The sequence below is a fragment of the Hypomesus transpacificus genome, chromosome 8 (assembly GCF_021917145.1).
Source record: "Hypomesus transpacificus isolate Combined female chromosome 8, fHypTra1, whole genome shotgun sequence".
NCBI lineage: Eukaryota > Metazoa > Chordata > Actinopteri > Osmeriformes > Osmeridae > Hypomesus > Hypomesus transpacificus.
In genome coordinates, this window is record NC_061067.1 from 11207489 (window position 1) to 11233408 (window position 25920).

A 25920-nucleotide genomic window follows, 5' to 3' on the forward strand; every position below is an offset into this window, starting at 1 on the left:
TGTACCGGGAATGACATTGATTCCAAATGTGGAGTCCTGAAGAAGCTTACTGGGCTATTCCTTTGTGTTGGTGCCAGACAATAAGTGTTATCACTGTAACAGAGGATCACTTCTGATATGTCAAGAGGCTGAAGGCATGATTCTAAAGCAAACCCTCCATTTGGCAGATCACCTTCGTCTCCATCATCGCTCTGCTGCTGTGGTTCACCATTCTGATCATTTTCAGGCTCATTTTCTGCCTCACACAGTGTATTTCTCTCACACACGTCAATTTGCATCAAATCTGCATCATCATAGTCATCCTCCCCCATGCCAACATCATCATCATCATCATCAGGAAGTGTTGGGTCACAGAGTTCCGCTTCATCTCTAATAGTAACGTCCTGATACTGTGGATGAATCTGCTTCAGTTTCAGTAATGCAGAGACTAGTTTAGACCAGGTTACTGTCTGAAAAAGCTGATGCCCTCTGTAAGACAAACGTCTTTTCAGTTTCACTCTCATCACCTGAGACTCACTCCTCAGTCTGGGTAATGCATTGTTTCTAGGACCTCAGATGGCACACACACAACATTTCCCCTGATCAGTCTTTGTCTGCCTCTTGGAAGAGGAATGATCTTTGCAAACGATATGCACTTAGCAATGTCTTTCCAGAATGTTCAGATCTGACAGTTCGCTGGGAATTTCAGACAACTCAAGTTTATTAGCTGCTGCGAGGTTTGGCATGCATCCTTTCTTTAAATGAACGTGGCATGTGTGACAAATCCACTCTTTCCTTCTCTCATCAGGAACTGTCCATGGTTCACTTCTGCAGGCTTCATCACAAACATGAACATACTTTCCTGTCAGACATTGTGCAACCACATTTGGATTTTTGTCAAAGTTTGACCTTGTGCAGGTTTGTACCTGGTTGGGAAACGAGGCCTTATGGCACACAGTGCAGACATAAGTGGGACCAGCCTTAATATTAGATCTAAACACAGATATGGCTTCATTGATCAATCTATTCTCAACTGTCTCGTGTTGCAGACTCTGTGTTTCTCTGGTATCTGTTTCACTCCGAGTGTTTCTGATCATCTGTCTGTATTTTCTTTTTATGCTCACTGTACATCTGATGTTATGCATCATCCTAAATGAATTATTGTTATATTTTTTTCTCATTAGTTCTTTCATAAGCTGTCTGTGTCTGAGCCTGAATACTCTGTCATTTGCATAACGATGAGTGATATAAGATCTCTGTTTCTGTCGAAAAGCTTCACTGACTGTAACGGTTTCTGATGTTCATCTTTTTTCTATCTCGAAACACTTTGTTTGTTCTATAATTATTAGAAACATACTGTGAAATGACAGAGGCTTGAGTTCATACATACAAGATGACTGGATGTCAAACATTGTGTAGCACAACTTGATCCTGTCAATCATGTCACTCAGATGTGTGAATTTCAGCATCACAGCAGTACCTAAGTTCAACAGCCTGGAGGACAGTGGCATTCCATTTGTGTTCCTGGAGTGTGGGTCAAAGTATCCGTACTGACCAGATCTGTATCTGAAAACTCCGATACAAAACCCTGACATGATAAGCAGCCCATACTGTACATCTGATGACAGAAAGCTCAGTCCATGTTCAAGGCTGAGAAGCCTCTCTCCACCTCCAAATGTTCCATACACAGACAGCTGAGTCAAGTCCACCTGATACTTTGACCTGCGTGCACAAACTTCATCTGGAAGTTCATCAGATGCCAAATGGACACTGTTAGGAAACCTTGCTCTGGCCTGTCTGTACACAACATCACCTTTATCCAGAACTAGGTCAAGATCTGCTCTGCTAATATTTTCATTCTCATGAAGAAATGACAGAAACACCAAACTGTTGGTTACACACTGACTGTTACTGTATTTTCCATATTTTAATGAAGCCTGACTGCGTGAGGCACAGACATGTGTCACTGATGGCTGAGGTTCCACATTCACACGGTGTTGATGAGATGTTCCAGCTGCATCACGTCCTTTCTTTACCATGTCAGCATAAGACACCTGAGGTACACCCTGCTTCACCTGTTGTTCTTTATCATGCTGGACAGCATCGATGACCGTGTTCCCATCAGAAACTGCACTCTAGCCTCTGTTGTTTACCTGCTGTTCATCAGAAGACTGTCCAACACACATACCATCACTGTGATGTCCTCTCCTTACAACCTCAGCATAAGATACATTCTGTGACACTGGGATACCTTCTGCTTGTTCACGCTGAGATTCTTTCTCCTTCTGCCATCTGAGCTTCTGAGCCTGAGAACGTTGACCCTTCCTTGGCATCGTTGCTGTGCTTTAAAACCTCAAAACTTACTTTATTTGTACTGATGTCACAAACACACTCCGGTTGTTGTTATATTTCAAATGTAGCTGTGTTTAGTTTATCAATATCCAACAATTAATTTATTTAATTGGTAATTATACATGCAATTACAAAAAATATGAAAGTAGAAAAGGTTGGTTGTCAAATGTGTGGGAAATATGAACTATGGAAATGTATACCTTATGTACAGTTATGTTAAGAAAAAAAAAATATTTCATGTATTTACAACTCAATAACAGGTTTTATAGGACAAAACAGTAGATATCCAGAAGATAAGTAATATGTTTTAAGTACTCGGTCACACCACAGAGAAAATTATTATCAAGGAAATATACAAACTCAAGACTAAGTACAATTTGTCTTGAACTTTTACCAGCAGACAAATAAATAAATATGGTAGTTAGAGTTTTACTCAGTAAGAATAAACAACATTAATTGGGTGAGATCTCAGATTTCTGAAACAGAAAGAAAAGGTTCCAATCAACCTTGGTTTTCCAAAACAAATCTGGTTCCGAGAACGTTGAGCCAAAGCAAATCTGGTTCTGAGAACGGTGAGCCAAAGCAATTCTGGTAAGCCAAAGCAAATTTGGTGAGCCAAAGCAAATCTGGTGAGCCAAAGCAAATCTGGTGAGTCAAAGAAATTCTGATAAGCCAAAGCAAATCCAAATATTAGATAGAGAGGGGACAGAGGGATACAAGATAGAATGTCCAAATATTAGATAGAGGGGGGTAGATTGATACAAGATAGAATGTCCAAATATTAGATAGAGGGGGTAGGTGGGACAGGAAAGACAGAATGTCCAATAATGATAGGGACAATGAGAGGAGACACGTTGAACAGGAAGACACAGAGAAAACAATAATTAGACATTGTTGATAGCAGTAATCTAATCTAGCAGTCTGTTACATAAGATGTGTAAACAGTTCAACATTTAATGGATTCAAATAAACAGAATATTGAAAAAGTTAAATAAATCACTTTTTAGGCCAGTAGTTTACAGATGTGTGTGAAAACAGCTGGTACTATGAAATGTGGACTTGATTAAAATAATCTCAAGACCCACTGACTTGTTTAACATGAAGCAGAACAGTACAGAACTGATCACTGCACATGTTCTGCTCCCATTACACACTGATTTCTGCCTTCAGTGATGTTCCATTAAAACTGTCAGCTTTCAACTGTCAGCTTTCTACTGTCAGACTCTGCTGCTGGGACCTGTTCTGATCCACTTTACAGGCAGAACAGCTCAGCTCACATGGCTCTAACATGACTTCAGTCAATGTTTACAGGTCTGTTTTCACTACATTTATATTCATGTGTGAACTCAGCAGTTGTGATAAACCACAAAAACTCAGTGATTAAAATGTGAAACACTCCTATACTCAGTGATGTAATGGACTGAAACTCAGTGACTAGAAATCTGATCACCAGCCAAGCAGGAGTTCTGGTCCGGTTATCTCTGCGTCTGAGTTCTCTCTGGGTCTGAGAGGAGAAACAGTTTGTTAGTATCTGATCAGAAGAGTCTGAACACACACATCATCTGATCTCACAGCTGATTGGTTCTGCTCTTGTCTGTACAGGATGAGGTTTAGTCCAGACTTTTGTGGACTTGAAGTAGTTAAATGTTGTTGGTTGATGATCAGAGAGGCTGAATGTGTTCATGATCAGAAACATGGAAACTATTCCAGTTCTGCTCTCAGAGACATTCCAAAGCTTTGGGGATCAGAGATCAGATGGAAATCAGAGCAGCAACACATCAGCTGTAAAATGTGTTCTCTGACTAATGATCGATGTTTCACTTCATTCATGCAGTTTGAGAAGGACAGGTCTGCTAGATGTTACACAGCTGCACACTGACAGGAAGCTTCACTTCATATGAAATGGAGCAGGTGTCAGGAACGCATCCATCAAGGAACTAAATGTTGGTCCTCACCAGTCAGAGCAGGAGCAGGGGTCAGAGGTCAGGTAGTCTAAAGAAAGGAGGAAAAGAAGGTTGTCAGTTAAATTCTTCCAGCTAAGGACACAGCAGGTTCACCAACAGGGGGGCAATAAAACACCATGTAATGACACTGCAGCTTAGACTGTGTGTCACTGGAACATGGAGCTGCTGTTGTTGTGGGCTTTTCACACTCAGCTTTTCCATCAGCATCCAGAACATGTAAAGAGCACAGCTGTGCTGTCATTTCAGCTTTTTTTCCAGAGAAAATGACTGATGAGACACAGTTAGAAGCAGTACAAAGTTTCATCTTCTGTCAGCTGCCCTGCAGTGAACATTATGTGCTGAGCTGCTGCGATTGGCTGCTTTATCTGTCAATTACTTACACCGCCCACAGGGACAGGACAGTAAAATGGGGACATCCACAAATAAGGAAACACTTTCTGCTGACATGGGAGACTCACTTTAAGTGGAAACACTTGAAATATTTCAGTCTGAATGGAAAGTTCGGACTAAAACTGTCTGTAAAACATGCATTAATGCACACAGTATAATCATCACCCGTCCACACATGGTGACAGAATCTGAATACAACAGTGCTACAAATATACTAACAAAGCAAAGATGTTTCTAAAAGCTTCAGTACGTGTGGACAGAATATTTCTGCGTTCATTAAATGTCTGTTCAGGAGGGAATTCACTCACAAACTCTGATGTAACCCAAATAAAGTAAATCTGATCAAAGTTTAATGATCTTAAAATACAGATTAACTCAGTCTGCTGATATGATCTACAGCCTGTTTAACTATACAATAAGTCTGTACTTACCAGCCAAAGCAGCAATCAGGGTTCTCTCAGTCTGAAAAAAGACACACAGTGTTAGTTATCTGAGTGTAAAGACTGAAGCTACCTGGACCACAGAACACAGGGAGAGTAATACTCATTAATAGCTGTCTCTGTCTCTCTGATCATTTACATTCAAGAATAGAATTCTTATTCTTATTATTATCATGTCTCAGTTACAGAGACATGAACACGATGTGGTTTGTGTTATTTCACAGGACCCAGTTCAAGTGTGAGGTGTGTACCGCCATAGCGAAACAGAAAAGAACTGTCGAATTGGACAAATATGGCGGCAGTCTCGTCGACATGACGTCACGTCAGTGGTATCCATGAATACACGCATAGAAACAGCTTTTACCACTCAAAACATTATTCGTGGTTAAACTAACTGAACAGAGGCTGGAACTAACTGTTTTAACTAAGCAGAGGCCATGAATACATTTAGATGTTAAGTCCTCGTAATCAAATCAAATCAAATCAAATTTATTTGTATAGCCCTTTTTACACGCAAGCATGTCACAGAGGGCTTCACATGCGCCCATAGAACTGCCCCTCAACCAACCTAAACCCTCAAGGAAGACAAGGAAAAACTCCCACCGGGAGAAAAAATGGAAGAAACCTTGGGAGGAGCAATTCAGAGAGGGATCCCCTCCTCCAGAGACGGTTGGTAAGAGAGAGGAGCAGAACACAAGCTAAACATAGTCATACAGTGTCAATGGGTTTTGAAACACCAAAATCCATTGTTCGGCTTTATAGACGTAGTCGTAAGTCATCTTAGACACAGCATTAGGACCAGTTTTAGACCATTTATAAAGCGACTGTTAGCATTCAGGGTAATGGTTGCTAACCGTTATTAGCCAAAAGCAGTCAAGTAACCGTGGCTCATGGACAATATATTTTTGCTATTTGTTGCTTTATTTTTATACGGTTTAAGCCAAAAAACAGTTATGTAACTTATTTGAACAGCAATAGTGCTCCACAGCTCGTAAAATGTGCATTGGCGACAGACCGAGTTAGAGAGCTATTTAACTATTGAACGCCGATTGTGCCAAAACGTCTAAACTCTCGTTCGTGTACAGACGTCAAAAATTGACGGCTATGTTGTAAGTTACTGAAAAAATTATTACGTTTGTATACTACATCATAGTCACATTTCGAAAAAGGTATACATTTCAGTTTGTTAAAATGCCCACTAGATGGCAGTGTGTGTGCACAAATAGTAAGGGCAGAGCTTCTGGTCAATGTGATGGGTATAGCCAAGGATAAATTGTGGCGCAACAGCAAGCAAAATAATATTACAATAAAACAGGTTAGGAATACACAGGGTTGAAGACAGCTGGACAGTACACAGAGAAGCCTTAGTCAAGAAATAAAACACGTAATACCCATGGCAATATACAAGTAATATCCAACACAGGGAAAGTTCTCTGCTTTTTTTTTTTTTTTTTTACTGTCGGAGGCCGAACACACCACAAAACAAGGCTACAGCAAAATATAGGTTATTGACTTGACTAGGAATTAATTATTCTACGCACCATAGAGGCTTAATTATTATTGTTATAACATGTATATATTACATATTTCCGGTACAGCTAGACCTCGCCTTTCTCTACCCAGAAGATGGACTGGCCAGGTTCCTAAATGCAAACACGTGCACGCTGGTGCTATACTTCAGAATCAGAAGGGATTTTATTCAACATGAATGTTTGCACAAACAAGGAATTTACTTTGGCAGGGAGGTGCATACATTAAATATATAGGAATATTGAAACTTAAATATGTGGACTAACTATACAAAAGGAGCAAAGTCTAGCTAATACTAAGGGGGGTCTAGCTAATACTAAGGGGAATAAAATATAAGTAGCCCTAATTTACAATAACCTAAAAATACAGATAGTGCAAACGATACAATAGTGCAAATTGCAAAGTGCAGGGTGTCATTGTGCAGATTGTGATTTAAAGTCAGTATGAGTCCTTGGCCTTGTTAAAGAGGCCAACAGCGGATGGGAAGAAACTGTTCTTGTGGCGTGAGGTTTTGGTCTTGATGGACCGCAGCCTTCTGCTGGAGGGGAGTAGCTGGAACAGGGAGTGTCCAGGGTGGGAGGGGTCGGCCACAATCTTCCTCACTCGCCTCAGGGACCTTGAGTTGTGCAGATCCTTGAGGAAAGGCAGATTGCAGCCGATCACCTTCTCAGCAGTGCGGATGATACGCTGCAGTCTACTTACCTGTGGGTGAGACTTATGACACCTTTAAAAGGTGTATCTTGGAATAGGTTAGAATAGGTTCTGCAGATCAGTTTGGGGAGGACTTAATGTAGTCGTAAGTTAATTTTATCTTACATGAACACGTGTTTTGTTCTGTTTAAATGGATGGATTTTAAAGGCGTAGTTACATAATGCAATAACATTAAACACAAACTAAATTTTATATGGTCTGCTCATCTTTATTACATTGACGTGATTGAGACTGCTTACTCATTCCAAGGCCTATTGACAATGTGATTACAACAGTTAAATTATGTGTGTGTGAACTGTATTTAAGAAAGGATATTGAGGACCTGATCAGTTCCCAAACTGTCTATTTCTACCCAAACAATTTGTGTGTTGCCTGAGATGTTCCAACTGTTCGTAACTTGGTTGAAATTGGTTTAGGGGAACCACAACTCTTTGTAGCCAGTCAAAGGCAAGTGCAGCCGCCCCTTGGTCAGCCACCCCCTGGAACTGGCTGCTCCAAATATATCTTGGATACCAGTGTGATGTTGCAACTGTTGTGTAAGACAACCTCGCACAAACATTTGATATGGTGACGTGTATCTGGCAGTCCTCAGGTCACGTTTTATACGAGGCAGGTAAACAAAGTGAAGAGCCCAAAGATGCCTTTTGTTGTTGGCAATAATGATTCCTTCATTTTCTATATAGATATGTAAACAAGGAGTGCTAGACATCCGTTTCAAGTCTTATTGTCAGGTACATAGAACACCACAAAGTCAGACTGGGCACTGACATTTTTGGGACAAGACAATGCAAAGCAACCTGGCATAACATTATAAGTACTTAGATTACATTTATGATAAGCTAAAAAAAAAAAGATAAATTATAAACCTCCTAAATATACAAAATAGTATACAATATATTAGACCTCTAATACAGATAATGACCTATACTAACCTTACACTCATACTAACCCAAGACAAGTGGGGTACAGTTAGTGCAATATTGCTGATAGTGCAACCAGTAGCTGAAAGTGACAGTGTGTAAAGTGACTAGTGAGAAATGCATCAATGTAAAGTGGCTAGTGAGAACTGTCCATGTAAATGGTCATTCAGAAGCCGGCCGGCCCTTGGATAGAAACTGTTGTCCAGAAGGCAGCGGGGTAGAGACTGAAAGATGGGTGGTAGCAGTCTTTTAGAATCCTGCCAGCTGTCCAGAAGGCAGCAGGGTAGAGACTGAAAGATGGGTGGTAGCAGTCTTTTAGAATCTTGCCAGCTTTCCTGAGGCATCGTGTGTGGTAGGTGTCCTGTAGGGCTGGGAGCTTCCTGTCGATGATAAACTCAGCAGACCTGACCACACTACGTAGGACTCTGCGTTTTTTTGTCACGCCTCTCCAGACATCGCCCCACAGTCTTTCAATGCATTGATTATGAGTGCTCCCTCGGGTTGATCCTCGGAAGACATCCATGAGGAGACAAATGACGTTGTTTTCCCCTCCATAGTCAGATCTGACTCTGGATGGGACACCAAACTGGGCGACTGCTTCCGAAAACAGGTTCATTACAATGTCACTTCTGTTGTTGTTAGAAGCCTTCAGGAAAACCACCAGTCGGCTGAACCCATTGATTCCTCCATGGATTACAATCCTCCGCCTAAGAGAGGAAGGAAGGGAAAACAAAAGATTTCAATTGCACATCTTATTTTATAAATAACAAAAAAAATATGAATGGCTTGAATGCAGCTAAAATGATTTGTATGCATTTCTGTGCAACATGTTGGGTGTTTAACAGAAAGGAAGTCCAACCTCTATTCCATTCATGTGAAGCTGAAAATCTTATTTTAAATTCAAAACTAATAAAATAATCAGCTCAGTCATTGGCTAGGGACACAGTTAGGGCAAATTAACGAATCACAGTAAAACAAGCCACTTACTTTAAGAGCTTGTGGTTGCGATCAAGATGCCACAGCGAATTTGACCCTGCCACTCGATGTGTTCTCCTCCGAAGCCTGTGGGACATACTCCGAATAGCAGCACCTTCAGATCAAGTGCATCATCTGGTCTGTAAAAGATGAAATTGTGCTGTCTATGGAAGACAATGTATACATATTAGGACTTACATAAAGTATTCACATTCATCCCTAGTAACTCTAAATAAAACAATGTGTTTAAGGATCAGTGACAAGGTAGCTATGTGGTACAAGCGCATGACAGTTTTCTCTCCAAAGATATGGGATATGAAAGAGTTCTATCAAAGTATATCAATTTCTTCATGAAATGTTTAGAAAGCGTAATTCTGCAGTGTTTCATGTGCTTTGTAAATAAACAAAATAATTGTGTAGGGCTCAGTGAGAAAGGGGTCACATTATTCAGATCTCTCCTGAACTAGACCTTCAATTGACACATACCTTAACCGTCGGTTCACTGTTCTTCTTGAGACACCCAGAAGCTCCGCAATCCGTTTAGCAGAGAAGTTAAAGGACAACAACATCTGCAACTGCTCTTGGGCGATTTGGTAAACCGGCCTTCCTCCAGTCTGTCCTCCCATTCGAGGTACGGTGAAACCAGAAGCAACTGCAGTTAAAGAGAAAAATGTTAGAGGCATCGTGTTTTGAATCTTGCTTCTTCAGATTATGTTTAATCTGACGAGTACATTACCAGGTTGTTGTTGGCTTCCCGAACTAACTCGCTAATGAGCAAAAGCATCTCATCCACCACTCCAGATTGATGCAGTCGCCCTCTGCTCCAGCGAATGCTCGTCGCCATTATCTCTAACCTGTTAGCATGACAAAATATATTAGTGGTAGGCTAACTACAATAAAGCTTGTTTAACAACTCTGAGGTTGCTGGCTTCAGTAACATAACCGCATTCAGTAACGCAATATTCAAAGCCTTATAAAGTCTAGTTTAGCGGCGTTAATTTGAGATTGCTCATTATTAAAGAGTTAGCACTAGTACAAGTGTGTTGACGAGTGGTATGCTAAATACAACAACGCTTGTTAAACAACTCTTTGAGATTGCTGGCTTCAGTAACATAATAATCGCATTCAGTAACACAATATTCAAAGCATAATGGTCTAGTTTAGCGGCGTTAATTTGATCTTGCTCATTATTAAAGAGTTAGCACTACAAGTGTGTTGACGAAAAGTCAGGAGCCCAGGAGGACAGGACTAGCCAACAGCTATACAAAACAAGTAACTTGGCTTAACGTTGCTAATTGATAGCTTACCTGGTTAGAACAGTCTGTATGGAATCCTGGTCATCTGAAGATAAAAGTCGAGTACAATCTGAAAAAGTCTGGGCACAATTGTTGAGAAAGTTTGTGGTCGTAATTTTCTGAGATTTGCCTCCACCAGAATTCGAAATCACACACAACGTGTTCGTCTTCTTCGTTGGTTCTTTGAATGGCGGTTAGCAAACAATGTATAGGTGCATCATCGCCACCTACTGGACGGGAGTATGATACCGGATAAACCGCACAAGTGCCTCTCCCCCACACAAATGGACTGTCCCAAATATTAAATGATAGCTACGTAAGAGCCCACATGGTCACAGTAGGACTATGTACAGCCTCGCGCAGACACTACGTAAAAAGGGGGGTGGCTATGTTGAAGCCAACCAATAGCATGGAAGCATAAATGCTCCAAACGTGTACAGACGTCAAAAACGGACGTGTACAGACGTCAAAACGTGTACAGACGTCAAAAACGGACGTGTACAGACGTCAATTTTTGACGTCACGTCAAAAATTGACGTCTGTACACGTCCGTTTTTGTGTGTACACACAGTTCAGACGTTTTGGCACAATCGGCGTTCGATATTTAACCTACCTGAGCAGACATTCAAGAAGAAGAATGTGCGTTGCTCGCGGACGCTGACGCAGAACAGACCTTGAAGGTCACTTGGAAAATCTACATACATTGATTCATAGACATACGTCTATGCATTGATGACCGTCGAGAAGGATGATTCTGGTTCATCCTGGTTCTGGTTCTGATGGAGGTTTCTTCCTGTTAAAAGGGACTTTTTTTCTTTTCACAGCTACCTCTGCACGCTCAGGAGGGAGATTGGATCGGAGAGAAATTTCACAGCAATTTCCTTATCATAATCACTTTTTTTAACTGGCTCCATATGAAATGGACTAATTTGGATTTTAATGAATTTGATTGGATTTGATTATCAGTGGATTGTAATGAATTGGACTTTACATGGCCTGAATGGTATCTCTGAAGTACTCTGAGTTGACATTTGTTGTGATTTGGCGCTACATAAATAAAACTATTAATGAACATGTACATGTAAATATGTGTATCATACAACATTTAAAGTACTGAAACATATCTTTATTGAAATCATAAATCAAGGTTGATTTTGTCCAGGATGTCTTAAAGCACTTTCCCTCTGTCACTATGCACTGTGCTCTACATAAAGTATTGATTGTCTGTTATAGTATTGCAAGAACTGAACCTTGCACAGACATCCCAAGTCTTCCGGAAATTCCGGGAGTCTCCCGTATTTCAATAGCGGCTCCCGGACACCCGCAAATGCTATACAATCTCCCGGATTTCTGGGATTAAACGAGACTGTGCAATGGCCATTTATGGTCGAAACAAGGGCATATCGCGCGTCCTGATTGCGTCCCGGGGGGGTGGGGGGGGTGTACGAGCTGTTTGAGGGGGTACATCATGCGTGCGGATTGCGTCCCGGGGGGGGTGGGGGGGGCTATTGACTACTAGATATAGTCAATATTTTTGACTGGTATTGTGTATAGGCTACACATATTTGCATATATTTGTATGTGCGTCACCGTCTCTCTGGCTCTGCTCCCTGCCTTTGTTGGTTCATTTCAGACCCTTTCTCTCCCCCTCTCTCTTCTCTGCAATCTAGTCAACTGCACTCACCTGTTCTCCTTCCTTTATAAGATGGTCTGCTAGCCCCATTTCTCTACCAGGTTGTCTGCAACCTGAACCTCAGCACATTAAGTCTTTTGGGCCTGGTTTTCTATCTCTCTTGGATCTCTGGATTTCTGCACCTGCTCTGTTTCTTTGCTGTTCTTGAACCTGCGTATAACCCAGTTTCTGTATTGAGTTTGATTGTAAGGATTTTGGGTTTGACTATTTAGGGATGTCCAAAGTCGGTCCTCAAGGGCCGCTGTCCTGCAGGTTTTAGATGCTTGTGCAACAAGGTAAAAACGAAACTAAGTACCTTTAGTGAACTTTCATCAAAATCTTTGCAGAATTTAATATTTCTTTTTGGTTCCATTGGGTTCAGTATTGTTTCGGGTGGGGCGATAATTGAGGTTTGGGCACTTTCAGACTGTCCCTCGTGTGGAAGTCTGTTACAGGGCTAAGCTGCGTTCCTTCATTATCAGTGAATGAAATTAATCAACATTGTCTATTTTGCTAAGTTTTCAATAACGTGTATTTCTTTTGTGACCTAAGATTGCCTTTGTATTACTTCCGATGATTTGTACCGTGTTAAATATACAAATTAATGTAATAAAATATGTAATTTGTGAATCGTTGTTTAGTCGTTGAGTAGAGGCTAACTGGCTAATTCCATTCTGTAGGATGACTGTTGTTCTGCCCCTGTACTGTGTGTGATCGCTCCAGTGTGTTAAAGGTATGTTTTGTATATGTTAAATTACCTAACCTATCATGTACTTTATCATTGCCCTTTCTGTAAATTAATACACTATACGATCAAGTGTTGTAGCTAGTAGGCTGTAATGGACTAACGGTGGGTAATTTATAATCGCCTACACACAGCTATTTGTTACGCCCTCGTGTGGAAGTCTGTTACAGGGGATGACTGTGGTTCTGCCCCTGTACTGTGTGTGATCGCTCCACTGTGTTACAGAATTAAACTTGATGACAGCACAAGTCCACGACTCATCTTCTACATCAGTGGTTCTCAACCCTGGTCCTCAAGTACCCCCTGTCCTGCACGTTTTAGATATTTCCCTGCTCCAACACACCTGATTCAAATGAATGGGTCGTTATCTAGTTATGCAGAAGCCTGTTAACGACCATTTCATTTGAATCAGATGTGTTGGAACAGGGATACATCTAAAACGTGTAGGACAGGGGGTAGGCTACTTGAAGACCAGGGTTGAGAACCACTGCCCTGCACACCATTCAGCCGACCACAAAAAGACACTATAATTGTTATTTATGTAGCAGACCGGTTAAAGTCCGCTACACCTGTTTCAACACACCTGATTCAGATTAAATGGATCTATTTGAAAGATTGTTATAGACAAGCCTGCTAATGATGCACCGATTTGAATCAGGTGCGTTGAAGCAGCGAAACCTCTAAACATAACTTTCAGGACAGCGGCCCTCGAGGACTGGATGTGGATCTTTCTTCTGACCTGCCCTCCTTCTGCATTAACCTCCCTGATGTCAAAGCCTCTCCCTGGTTCAGCCACGTCTCTACCTGGAACTCAGTTTACTAGCATTCCTCAATCGTCTACTCGCCTGCAGGTTCCTGCATATACAACTGTGAGTCCAAATCCTTTTCATATCCAAATAACAAACATTATTTTGGTCAGTCCGCCAATTCTCATGTGTCCAGGCTCACCTGAAGAATGGTCTTGATCGTGCTGTTATCAGCCGCTGGTCTCGGATTCTCCTGCAATCATTCTTTTGTCTCACTGTACAATATATCTTTAAAACTTTCAGAATGCCTCACAGGTTTTTTCTTTTCTTTCTTGGGAGTCCTTCTGACCATACTTGTTACATATGAGTGTGCTAAAACACTACAACTGAGTCCAATTCTGAACTTAATATTTTATTATAAATGATTATTTTAAGTTTTAAACAGAACATTCAACATGTGTTTTTTTTTTTTAAACAAAATGTAATAACAAACCAACGTTAAAACGTAAACAAAAGTTAAATTATATTCTAATGGGGGGGAAGGTTTTTTTTTACCGCCACCATTTGTGTGATTTCTTTCCCTGTACATTGTACATTGACATAAAGCTTGGCTTTTTCCAAGCAAGCCTCGAATGGCTCTCACAAACTCTCCTGGATGTCCAGGAGAGCGCCGTTGGACAGCAGGACCTCCAGCTGTCCTTCCGTGCTGCCCTCTGCCACACCCAGGACCTCCACCCCGAGTGCCTCCTGTGTCTCGGTCACCATCTGCCAAAAGAAATATAACTTATGTCTCATGACGTCTTGCGATTGTTGGAGGCTCAAAAGTGGTTCTTAATGGTGTAAGAATTAACAGGCTTGGAGTCGAGGAAGTTGATTACAAAGGCTTTTGTCTTTATTGCATAGACTCTTGAGAACAGAGAAGCCAGAGAAGCCAGAGAAGTCTGACATGTATTCAATAGACACGTACTTTTATACAGTCCTACCCACGTCACACAATTATCTTGGCACCATTCAGACAACACATACTTGTTCAAGATAAACAGATGTATCCACTCTATTTGTTGGGTTCCTATGATACCAGGGTCGTCCTAACTAGGGAACACGCTGCTAGGTCATCCTGACCTAGCTTTCTGATGGTAAGAACATTCTAACGGGAGGGGTGAGTGAATCACAAAGAAGTTCTTGTCCCATACCCGAATATGGGACAACAACATCATGTCTCAACTTTAAACTATTTCCTTACTAGGGGCTGTTTCCCAGCCTTAGCTGACCTCTGTCCTGGGCTACTCCCTGCACGTACCACCTCACCCTACATAGGCCCAAAAAAGACCCCAACACGATCAAATAGTAAACTCCTTTTCTTCCTTTTTTTTTTCTTCTCAATGATATCACTTGTCCCTTTATATCTGCATGATATATCTTCAGTGTTGAAAACCACAACCATTTACATGGCTTAATGAAATATACTCAATGCCCTGTAATGATCTGCTCAGAAGATTAATGCCTAACAAGGACACCTATGGTTGTATACCTAATTTTGGACACCTAATTCAACACACAAGTTTTTTTTCCACATTATCCTGAATGTTGGTCTGTATTAACTACACATACTTATGTTAATATAGATTATTTTACATTTATTGCATTGAATTTAACCCATATTTCTTTCCATCAATGTCCTTGTCAATAGGAATTGCGATTTACCTTTATGTTGGTGTAGGCTGTTGACTGCAGACCCCCTGCAGCCCTAATGGTCATGTGGGAGAAGCTGTGTGTGCTGCCAAGCACCAGCTCCTCAACGGCAGCATCACGCCACAGATTGATGGTAACATCAGATTTATCCTGGAAATAACACAGAATGATATATTAGAACTACATAAGAGTTCTACTTTATATGTGTATATATATATATCTCCTATGCTTTGAAAGATAAAGATCTGGAGGTAAAATGGATAAAGATTGAGAAGAGTCTAATTGATTTGGTAATGCTAAAGCCTGAAGTCCTAAAAGAAAACAATGAGCAAGAGTTTTGAAAATCATGATAATGAATTTAATTCCGTATGTGTAACCATGTCTTTGCTTTCTACTACAACACTTTAATAATTCAACACAGACATTCTGATATTGAGCAGGTCCTTGCCTTCACTGATATTTGTTGATCTAAAGATATTACAGTAAACGTATTCAGATTTTTAGCAATCCAACGTGTAATTTAACTGCTAAAGTTTCAGCTACTCTCACTAAGCAATGCTGTGATATATTACATGGATATAGTGAGCAACACACATTATAATGCTTTAGAAAAAGCCATTTCTATTGTGTTTGGCAGGAAACTGTTTAAATGCTTGGCACCATGGAGCTGTTTGAAAGTACTGACAACTTTGTATGACAACTCTCTTTCAACTGAAGGGTTAGTCCCTGTCTCATCCTCACATTCTTGTGTCTTACCTGCCGGAGCTTCAGCTCTCTCAGTGGCACCTCCTCTCTCCCACTGCGCACTTTTTCACAGCTGAAAGCTGACAACAACAAGGTACATCAGTTACTGATCTAATTAGACCTAAACATTTCCTTGTGACATTTAAGTAAAAAAACATTTATAATATCGGCCTGGTTAAACAAAAAAACTACAGAAGATCCATTGTTTCAGATTCTTACTGTATGACTTTGTCTACCTAAAAACTTAATATCTGAATTAAAACAGGATAAGCTAAGTAAACAGACTAAAACTACTGGGAATGTAAATTTTATAAACAGACTCAGCATATAAACAGAATCAGCATACCTGCACAATGTCCCCCTCCACTGCGAGGAGGCCCTTGCTGTCCTTCACCTTCTCCAGTGTTGTCTGTAAGGACGGGGGACAGAGGAGGGCTCTCGCCTGCTCCATAAGCCCGTCCTTACAGACAACAGGCGAGCTCCTAAAAAACTTGGTGTCCCTGGTGACTAAAATAATGTAAGGAGGGGACTCTCCCCGCAAGGAGTGCCCCCTCATGATGTAGCTTTTCCTCTCCATAATTTTTGAGGAGAACTCCTCGAACATGGTCACTCTAGTGACCGTCTCCCCATCCGTGATGGCCACAATTTTGTTATTTTTCGTGGTTTTGGCCACCGCAGAGCTCCCCCTGAACTCCCAGGCGATGACTCTTGCCTGATCTTTAATTAACAGGACCTTAATCTGGAGCTCAGGGGGCCTGTAATACGGGCTGGGTTTGGCATTAAGGAGGGTCGCCGTCAGTGCCATTCTGTAATTACAATAGAAAAAGAATGACTTGACATGTGACTCATGTATACATACATACATACATACATACATACATACATACATACATACATACATACATACATACATACATACATACATACATACATACATACATACATACATACATACATACATACATACATACATACATACACACACACATATGTGTGTGTGTATGACACTACCGTTCAAAAGTTTGGCATCACCCAGATAATTTTGTGTTTTCCATGAAAACTCACACTTTAATTTATGAAATGACTTGCAAAATTAATAGAAAATATAGTCAAGACATTAACAAGATTAGAAATAATGATTTTTATTTGAAATATTAATTTTGTTCTTCAAACTTTGCTTTCGTCAACGAATGCTCCATTTGTAGCAATTACAGCAGTTCAGTACTATGTAAGGGATAATGTATAGAACGCTGGTCATTATCGGGAAAATAAACCCCGACAGCAGGGCGAACAGCGGAGGGATTTTGTTTCGCTCTGAAGGGGCTTATTTTCCAGATAATGACCGGCGTTCTATACATTATTCCGCTTATTACACGGCTACTTGCCGAAAAAATAACAGCACAGTGTGTCTTTTTACAATGTATTTGTTACCATTGTAGTGTTGATCAGCAGAGAAATAGTTCGCCAAAGACGTTGAACTTCATAGAAGTTGAACATTCTTTAGGCTTCAAATCAGCTGACGTCACTAAGCAACGGGGTACGCTGGGGTTGAAAAGTTATCGGACTACTTGCGGAGGCTACGAAAGACGTCCGAGGCAAAAAGGCCACTCTAGACAGCGGTCAATTATACATAGCAACGGTCAGTTGTCGAAAAAGAATAGACCGCAGAACGTTGGGAAGCCCCATTCAAGTGAATGGAGCATTCTACAGCATTCAGAACGGCCGTGTAATAATACATATAGGCCTATATTAAATACAAAACCACCATACAAGAGACCACGGTCTTCATTTAAGTTTTTCGAAAGTCGGAGCTGTAAGCTATAAACTAGTTGTTCTAGCGTTCCGTCTCGCGCGCCCCCTGTTGCACATAATAGCTAATGTTTTACCTCAGTTTCTAATAGAATCCCCATTTTATATCTCATTTTTCTGTCCATTAACCTAGCCATCTCCCAGAAGTTAACGAGCTGCTAAACTAATGTTCTGCTAGAGATAGTCACGCGAGTTTTCGTGACGTTGGTGACGTTAGTGGCGTCAGTGACTGTGGCTAGCAAGTTAGCCACCGTTAGCTTCACTTTTTGCCACAAAAACGTAATTTCTACTTAAACCAGGCAACGGAACGTAAATCCCAATACAAGCAACTAAATTCCTACCAAAACGAAACGTTTGACACTGAGGTTGTCTATGTAGTCCAAATAACAACAAAGTTTTAGGGGGGCAAAAAGAAATAATATTAATAATATATATGTGAGATAACAATGGTTGTGCCCTTACCGAAGGCAAAGCACACCCAACTAGAGAGGGTACAATTTCTGGAGAAATTGTAGGGTGTGCTTTCTTGCGTCGGTTGCAGGTGGGTCCGTTTTCCCTTCTAGAGATATTTTCAATCATTTAGCCTACTCATATTGCATAATTCATTAAGAACACCCTTTGAAACAAGGAACCCCCTTTGAAACAAGCTACTGTAACAACGTTGTCACTGGCAGTATTTCAGATGGAATTGCGATTCAAATAGTACCGTCTGCTAACTGAAAATAAGCCCCCCAAAACGTAAATGAGTTCGATATGAATTTAGGGGGACATGGCTAATTCAAAAGCAGTTTGCTAGAGGCAAGCTAGCTGCCGTTGCTATCCACACTTCACTGATTGTTTGAAAGCGCCGGAAATTAGAATGTTTCTTTTGTAAGGGATAATGTATAGAACGCCGGTCCTTATCGGGAAAATAAGCCCCGACAGGACGAACAGCAGAAGCCCTGAAGGGGCTTATTTTCCCAATAATGACCGGCGTTCTATGCATTATCCTGCTTATTACACGGCTACTTGCCAACAAAAATAACTTTACACAGTGTCTTTTTACAATGTATTTGTTACCATTCGTATTGTTGATCAGCAGAGAAATAGTTCGCCAAAGACTTTGAGCATTATTTAGGCTTCAAATCAGCTGACGTCGCTAAGCAACAGAGTACGCTGGGGTTGAAAAGTTACCGGACTACTTGCGGAGTGCTACGAAAGACGTGAATCCGAGGCAAAAAGGCCACTTCCCTGGACGGCGGTCAAATATGCATAGCAACGGTCAAATATGAGAAAATTGTTCACTGCAAAACGTTGGGAAGCCCCATTCAAGTGAATGGAGCATTCTACAGCATCAAAGAACAGCCGTGTAATAAGACATAACAAAGTTTAGCCATAGCTTTGGCATTGAAAACAGTACTGTAGACATGGGCGTCAGCAGCATTTTGAGAGTGGGGGGGACACATTATGCGGGGGGTCCAGGGGTTTCTCCCCTACAATTTTTTTTAAGATGTAGATGCAATTTCACGCATTCTGGTGCATTTACCACAACTATTTACCATAGTTGTTATACATATACTGAGGGGCTGGACATTAAAATATTTTGAAAACTAAACTTCCCAATAAGCAATGGAACATCTTCAACTACCTGTCACTTTTCAGCACTCACCTCAGCAACAGAGCTGTCTCCACTGCCCCTGCATGCTGCCCCTGCCTCTGACTCACTCTCAATGTCTACCACCTATATCAGGAGACATGGAGATGCATTGAGCATTCTTTCATATTGATAATAATAAGCTTAATGTAGATTTTTCATATGAAGATTTCTGAGATGTAAATCATGTTATCAGCATATACAATTCACAATTGGTATAGGTTTAGTAGCCTAATAATTATGTAGGCTACATAAAAAAAATAGCATCTCCCTAAAGCATGACTGGACAGTTCAGAAATGATCATATTTGTGTTCAAACCTGTAGTCTTCTCCACAGATCACATCCTTAGGATGTAAGCTTTCAAAAAAATACATGGTTTAGGTGGTTGAATCAGTTTCCCTAAATGGCACAGCCCAAAAAAGTATCAGCCATATAGCCTACTCCATATACCAATACCGAATTTATTATGCATGGGCAGCATACTAATATGGAGAGATGGACGTGTCTCTTGTCTCATTAGATAACATCCTGAGGGTATAAGCTTTCAGAGGATAAATGGTTTTAATGGTTGAATCAGTTTTGCCTTCATGTTACAGACTAACATGTAGCAATACAATTCTGCAAATTGCCAAAATTACAAGTTGAGCAACCTTATTTAAATTGGAAGACAATTCTGAAATAAAGTTTTTTTTTTCTTTTTTTCAGTCATTAGAAAAACTAGCATGTTAGCTAAGGTTAACTCCAGATTAGCTCAAGGTTGTTATGGCAATAAAAAAAAACATCAGCAATTTCTTTTGTAGCTACATGGAAAAAACATCTTGTCATCTCTTTCTGCCTGAAACAGACGCCTAGGTCTGAACACGGCCAAAAGCACAACATAGTTCAGACCCAGATTAAGAAATCAACAAATGCTGTTCCACTTGTAATGGGTAAATAAAGTATGGTATTGCCTAGTGTAACCAGGTAGAAAGTGGGGCAAGATTCGCATTGTAAGACCGCCTATCAAAGGCTTACATATAGCGATCCAACGTCACGCTGGCCCTTTAAGAGACAGGCCTGCAAATTACCGCTCTACCTGGGAGTGCCGCGAGATGTTAGATGCCGTCAATGCAATGTGCAGTGCAAGCAAGGTGGTGCTTAGGCAGAGGTTAAGTAGTATAATAAAAGTTTATAGAACTACTAATATAAATAGATAATAACATATAAAGCTGTGTACTTCGGGTTGGTGATATAGCGCCGATCCAAGTGGAAGTACTTCTCCAGTACCAATTTCAGCTAATCACTGTTTCCCGAAGAGCGTAAGTGTTGTGAAAGGAGTTGAATACTTTTAATCATTTATCCTGTTTGTGCAACATGATGTGTTTTGATAAAGTATATTTCTTTTTGTTGAATAAAGAGGGGAGAGAACGTGTTTGATAGGCCCCCCGTGGGTATTGTCGAGTTACGAGTGATTCATCATCGTAAGTGATTTACTTTTATTTGTCAAAAATGAGTTTTGTTAATTTAAAGGGTTAATGTTCATGTAACTTCTGTTCGTGAAATGTTATGGCAGGTTTTCTACTGAACACAATGGGTTCAGCAAGTGAATGTTTAAATGGCTGAATAGTGCTCAGGATGCATTAATCCGAACAGGACAGTGTTTATTGTGAGTAGATATCTATTATTTCATATTTGTGATTGAAATGAAGCACCTGTGTTGTATCCCGAATATAAATGTTATATATGTGTGTTTCTTGTAGGAGGCTGCTACCGTTGTCTATGTTGCCCTAAAAACTCATGTGTTGCAAGTTTAAAGCCATCTCTGTAGACCCCGAATGTGGCACAATTAATGCTGCACCATTACGCAGTCTGGAATAAAACAACCCACAATAATTTCAACCTGTGCCCCGTCGCTATTATTCATTCACTTTGCCGGGCCACAGATTATGGTGTCAGAAGTGGGATTCCATTGCCTACTTCGGGTCAGCGAGCAAGTAGAGTTGGGAAGGGCATAGACAACGGTAGTAGTGAAGAGTAGTTGAGTCCCAGTGCCAAGAGGATCAACAACGTGGAGTGTGGTGTGCCTGCAGAGCCTGCGAGGAAGCAAGGGACCGGTTTCCAGCAACACAGGAGGGTGGCCGCACCGTTGTGGTGTCCACTGGCAAAGGAGGCCCAAAGAGATTGGTTCCTTAGGTTGGACTGAAGCAACTGTGACTATTATTCTATCCGTGTGACATTCAAAGTGGGAACATTGTATCAACATGGACCAGGTCGAGGGTGAGTCTGGTGACGAGGGTGCGTCTGGGGCTCAGGCTGGACCCAGCCGCAACGCGAACAGCGCGGATGCTGTAGATCAGAGGTCGCCAACCTGTCGATCGCGATCGACGTGTCGATCTCGGAGACTTTCCCTGTCGATCTCCAAAATAATTTCAGAAATACTGATCTCCGACTAATTCATGAACGCGGAGGATTCTTAAACTGAACGCGCGTTCTCTTGTACCTGGATTTGCATATTGGCCTGTGCGTGTTGCAAAGCAATTCACCGACAGAATAAATGGGCGTTTTTTCCCAAAGACGACCTTTGAGAGACCTGCTATCCCAGGATACCTGTGGGCGTGGTTGCCGTTGGTTTGTTTATTTACCCGGCCGTGTTGTCCACATAGTGTTAGCAAGCATGGCAGAGGCACCACGAAAGAGGGCGAAAAACTACAGTTTCCATCATGAATGGGAGGAGGAATTCATCTTTACCTTGGTAAAAGACAAGAGTGTGTGTATGTTGTGCCACCAGCCACAGGCACTGTCTAAGCGAGGGAATTTGGAGCGGCACCACAACACTAACCATCCGAAATTCAAAGCCTGCTATCCACCAAAGAGCGCAATCCGCGCCAAAAAAGTTCAGGAGCTGAAAGTGGAGTTGAAGGCTCAACAGTCGCTTTTCTCACAACCTACGTCTCAAAGTAAGGCTGCAACTGAGGCGTCATTTCGTATTAGCCACATTTTGGCTAAACACAAGAGACCTTTTACAGATGGGGATTTGTTTAAGGAACTATTGACCGTCACCGCAGAGACTGTTTGCAGCACCTTCAAAAACAAAGAGGACATAAAAGCTGCATTCCATGCTGTGCCTCTTGGTCCTACAACAGTGACACGAAGGATCGAGTTACTGTCGGATAACGTTGGTCAACAGGTGTTGGAGGACTTGTCACTCTGTGAATATTTTTCACTGCAGTTTGATGAATCGCTGGATGTAATGGACACGGCTCAGCTTGTTGTATTTGTCAGAATGGCTTTCCAGGACTTTACAACAAAGGAGGAATTCCTCACTCTTCTCCAATTAAAAGAGAGAACGAGAGGTGAGGATATTTACAACGTTTTTAAAAGCTATGTCCGTGAAAAGAACATCCCCATTCAGAAACTGGTGGCAATCACTACCGATGGGGCACCGGCAATGTGCGGTGTGCACGCTGGTTTTATAGCACTGTGCCGTAATGATCCGGATTTCCCCGACTTCATGAAGTATCACTGTGTGATTCATCAGCAAGCCTTGGCTGGGAAAGTTGTGGACTTTTCTCATGTCATGTCACTGGTGGTCAAAGTGGTAAACTCGATTCGAGCAAAAGCGCTTCAGCATCGCTTATTCAAGGCGTTATTGGATGAGCTCGATTCGGCGTATGGAGACCTGCTTCTGCATGCTGATGTCAGGTGGTTGAGTCGCGGAAAAGTGCTGCAGCGATTTGTTGACTTGCTGCCTGAGATTAAGACGTTTCTGTCGAAAAGGAACGAGGAGCACGAGGAACTTTCAACGGATGCGTGGCTACTGGACCTGGGGTTTCTGACGGACCTAACCGGAAAACTGAACTCGCTCAACCACGAACTCCAGGGAAAAGACCGGCACCTCCTCCACATGATCAGCGCAGTGAATGCGTTCAAGGCCAAACTCTGTGTCTGGACCACGAATCTGAGGAAAGGGACGCTGACACACTTTACAAACCTGGAAAAAATGTCACAGTCCATCAAAGACTCTTCTGACTTTCACCCTGAGCAGTACTGTGTGCACCTGGACAAACTGGCAGCGGAGTTCAGTCGACGTTTTGGTGAGTTAGAAATCATGAAGGATATTGCTGCATTTCTTTCAAACCCATTCCTGCCTATTAATACAGAGGAGGTTGCAGACCAATTCGAGAAAGCATTTGCTTTGCCAAGTGGAGTGGACATGGAGATGCTTGATTTGCAAAATGACATTGAGCTGAAAGCCAGGTCAAGGGACAGTGACTTTTGGGGACTTGTCAGCCGAGAGAAGTTTCCTCTCCTCAGTGCATGTGCACTAAAAGTGAGTGCCTACTTTGGATCGACCTACCTCTGTGAAATGGCATTTTCACAGATGACAATCACCAAATCCAAGTACAGGAGCCGGCTTACTGACAGACACCTCACAGACTGCCTCAGACTGGCTGTCTCTGCTTATGAGCCAAACTACAAGGCACTCACAGACAGTGTTCAGTCACAGCCATCACACTGACTTGTCACATGAGAAATTTGTCAGTGTTGTGTTGTAACTTCAGTTTATAAATAAAACCGTTCATATCCAGCCTGCTCATTGCAAAAGTGTTTTTTCTTGTTCATATTGTTCACAAAGTGTTTGATTTCATTCAATTACAATAAGGCCAAATATAAAGTTAAGTTGTAAGTTCAGTCTGGAGTCTGTTCTGTCTCTCAACGCCTCAATAGGTAGATCTTCGGGTCACCAAGGCAAAGGTCGGTGATCTTTGGCCTAAAAAGGTTGGTGACCACTGCTGTAGATCATGGGGATGGGGGTAATCCAGTTGCCCAACTACAGAGACAAATTTATGAGCAAGGTCAAAGGCACGACTAAGTTATGTCAACGCTGGCAGGCATGGGTAATGCCAATACCAGATCTTACGTATATATCCCAAGAGAACGTAAAATTGTGCCATTCAGTGGTGACCCAGGTAAAGATGGTCAAACCGTAGACGAATTCATAGACGAAGTTGAACGTGTAATCAGGGGGAGGGGGTTAAACACTGAAGATCAAGTAGATTTCATTCTTTCTCATTTAAGGGGTTCAGCATTAGATTAAGTAAAGCTGTGTATGGGGGGGGCAGACAAAACCTCCTCAAGATCTGTTTGCATATCTGAAGGGAGCCTTTAGAGAGAAACGTACCACCCCACAGTTGTTGCATGCCTTTTAATGCACGGAGACAGCTCGGGGGGGAAGATTTTCGTGAATATTCCCATGCTCTCTCTCAGTTGCTAAACTCTGCTCTCCAACAGTCTACTGATGTTGTGCCTGACTCGCAGATCACCCTTAGGGATCAGTTTGTTGAAGGGGTAAGGGATGCCCTCCTGCGTAGGGAGTTGCGCAAGCTTGTCCGAGAGAAGCCATGGTCCACTCTCTTTGATGTCCGTGAGGAAGCCATGCTGTGGGTGGTGGAAGATAGACCCCGTTGTGCTAGTGTGGCCAGAAATCGGAATATCGTTGGTACAGAGTCTGGGAAAATATCTGAATGTTCAAACCCCAGTAACAGTGCACCAGGTGAGGTAGTTGGGGTTTTGCAAGAGGTAGTAAAACTGATCACTCAGCAGGGTAAAGCCATGGGGGAACTCGCTGCTGCAGTTCGCGAACTTACTGTACAGAAAGCTGGTTCACATGGTAGTAGGAGTGGGCAGTCTAGGTTCAAACTCAAGTAAGCAGATGATGGCCAACCCATATGTTTCAGGTGTGAGGAGGTGGGGCATGTAGCCAGACATGTCCTGGGCAGCGTAATTACTGAGACCATTCCATTGCCACAACCAGCTCTGTGGTACAGGGAAACGGAGCCCCTCCGTTGCAGTGAGCCGGCAATGCGAGGGAAGTCAGAAGGCTCCACAGGCAGTTCATTAACCAAAGGGATATGGGATATGTTGAGCTAGATATTCAGGTGCTGGGATTAACTTTCTCCGAGTGTGGATTCCTGGTAGTTCGTGATGGGGGTGCTGCAGAGTCAGACCTTTCTCCCCCAGGCATAATAGGAATGAATATCGCCCAAAAATGCAGACAGCTTGCACTTACTGAGTTTGAAACCACCCTAGGAGGGAAGCTGACTCTGTGTGGAGGGAAGCCTTCCATCGGGTACAGGGGGCTGAACTGGTCGAAACGACGCTGACCGCTAGAGTAAGTGGTGCACACAAGACACGCGTGCCAGCATTTTCTGTGGCCACAGTCTATGCTAGAGTAAACAAGAGAGCTAGTGACACCAATGCTTGTTGGATGCTAGAGCCCGGGTGGGCTGATCTCCGTCCCCACTGTGGTGTCCTTTAGTAATAGAGTATTTCCAGTACAAG

General features: G+C 41.9%; 1 protein-coding gene and 2 long non-coding RNA genes across 5 annotated transcripts; 1 reads left to right on the plus strand and 2 right to left on the minus strand.

The window, feature by feature from the left end:
- Window positions 1-1924: 1924 nt before the first annotated feature.
- On the minus strand, window positions 1925-5653 carry LOC124470387. The gene is made up of 3 exons (XR_006956401.1): window positions 5117-5653; window positions 4287-4323; window positions 1925-3835 (listed from the first exon to the last, which is right to left on the minus strand). It is a non-coding gene; the product is annotated as an uncharacterized LOC124470387 (long non-coding RNA).
- A 1631-nt stretch (window positions 5654-7284) lies between these two features.
- LOC124470386 lies at window positions 7285-10763 on the minus strand. Of its 3 annotated transcripts, XR_006956400.1 has the most exons (5): window positions 10570-10760; window positions 9999-10116; window positions 9749-9914; window positions 9275-9426; window positions 7296-8994 (listed from the first exon to the last, which is right to left on the minus strand). XR_006956400.1 is itself a non-coding variant. In XM_047024238.1 (4 exons), exons 3-4 carry the CDS (start codon window positions 9358-9360, stop codon window positions 8454-8456), a joined length of 627 nt encoding a protein of 208 aa, XP_046880194.1. In that variant the 5' UTR covers window positions 9361-9426; window positions 9749-10116; window positions 10570-10763; the 3' UTR covers window positions 7290-8453. The 3 variants fall into 3 exon arrangements, 2 of the variants coding, with proteins under 2 accessions (XP_046880195.1, XP_046880194.1); XM_047024238.1 differs by having other exon boundaries at window positions 7290-8994; window positions 9749-10116; window positions 10570-10763; XM_047024239.1 differs by lacking the exons at window positions 9999-10116; window positions 10570-10760 and having other exon boundaries at window positions 7285-8994; window positions 9275-9402; window positions 9749-9785.
- A 9865-nt stretch (window positions 10764-20628) lies between these two features.
- LOC124470266 lies at window positions 20629-21998 on the plus strand. The gene is made up of 3 exons (XR_006956392.1): window positions 20629-21059; window positions 21152-21244; window positions 21339-21998. It is a non-coding gene; the product is annotated as an uncharacterized LOC124470266 (long non-coding RNA).
- Window positions 21999-25920: the final 3922 nt, after the last annotated feature.

Excerpts from the sequence above, each read along its gene's own strand:
- LOC124470386 (XM_047024239.1), bottom strand. The coding sequence starts at position 9,360 with ATGTCCCACAGGCTTCGGAGGAGAACACATCGAGTGGCAGGGTCAAAT. Across the intron at positions 8,995-9,274 it reads CGCAACCACAAGCTCTTAAA|GCGGAGGATTGTAATCCATG; the intron begins GTAAGTGGCTTG and ends TTCCTCTCTTAG.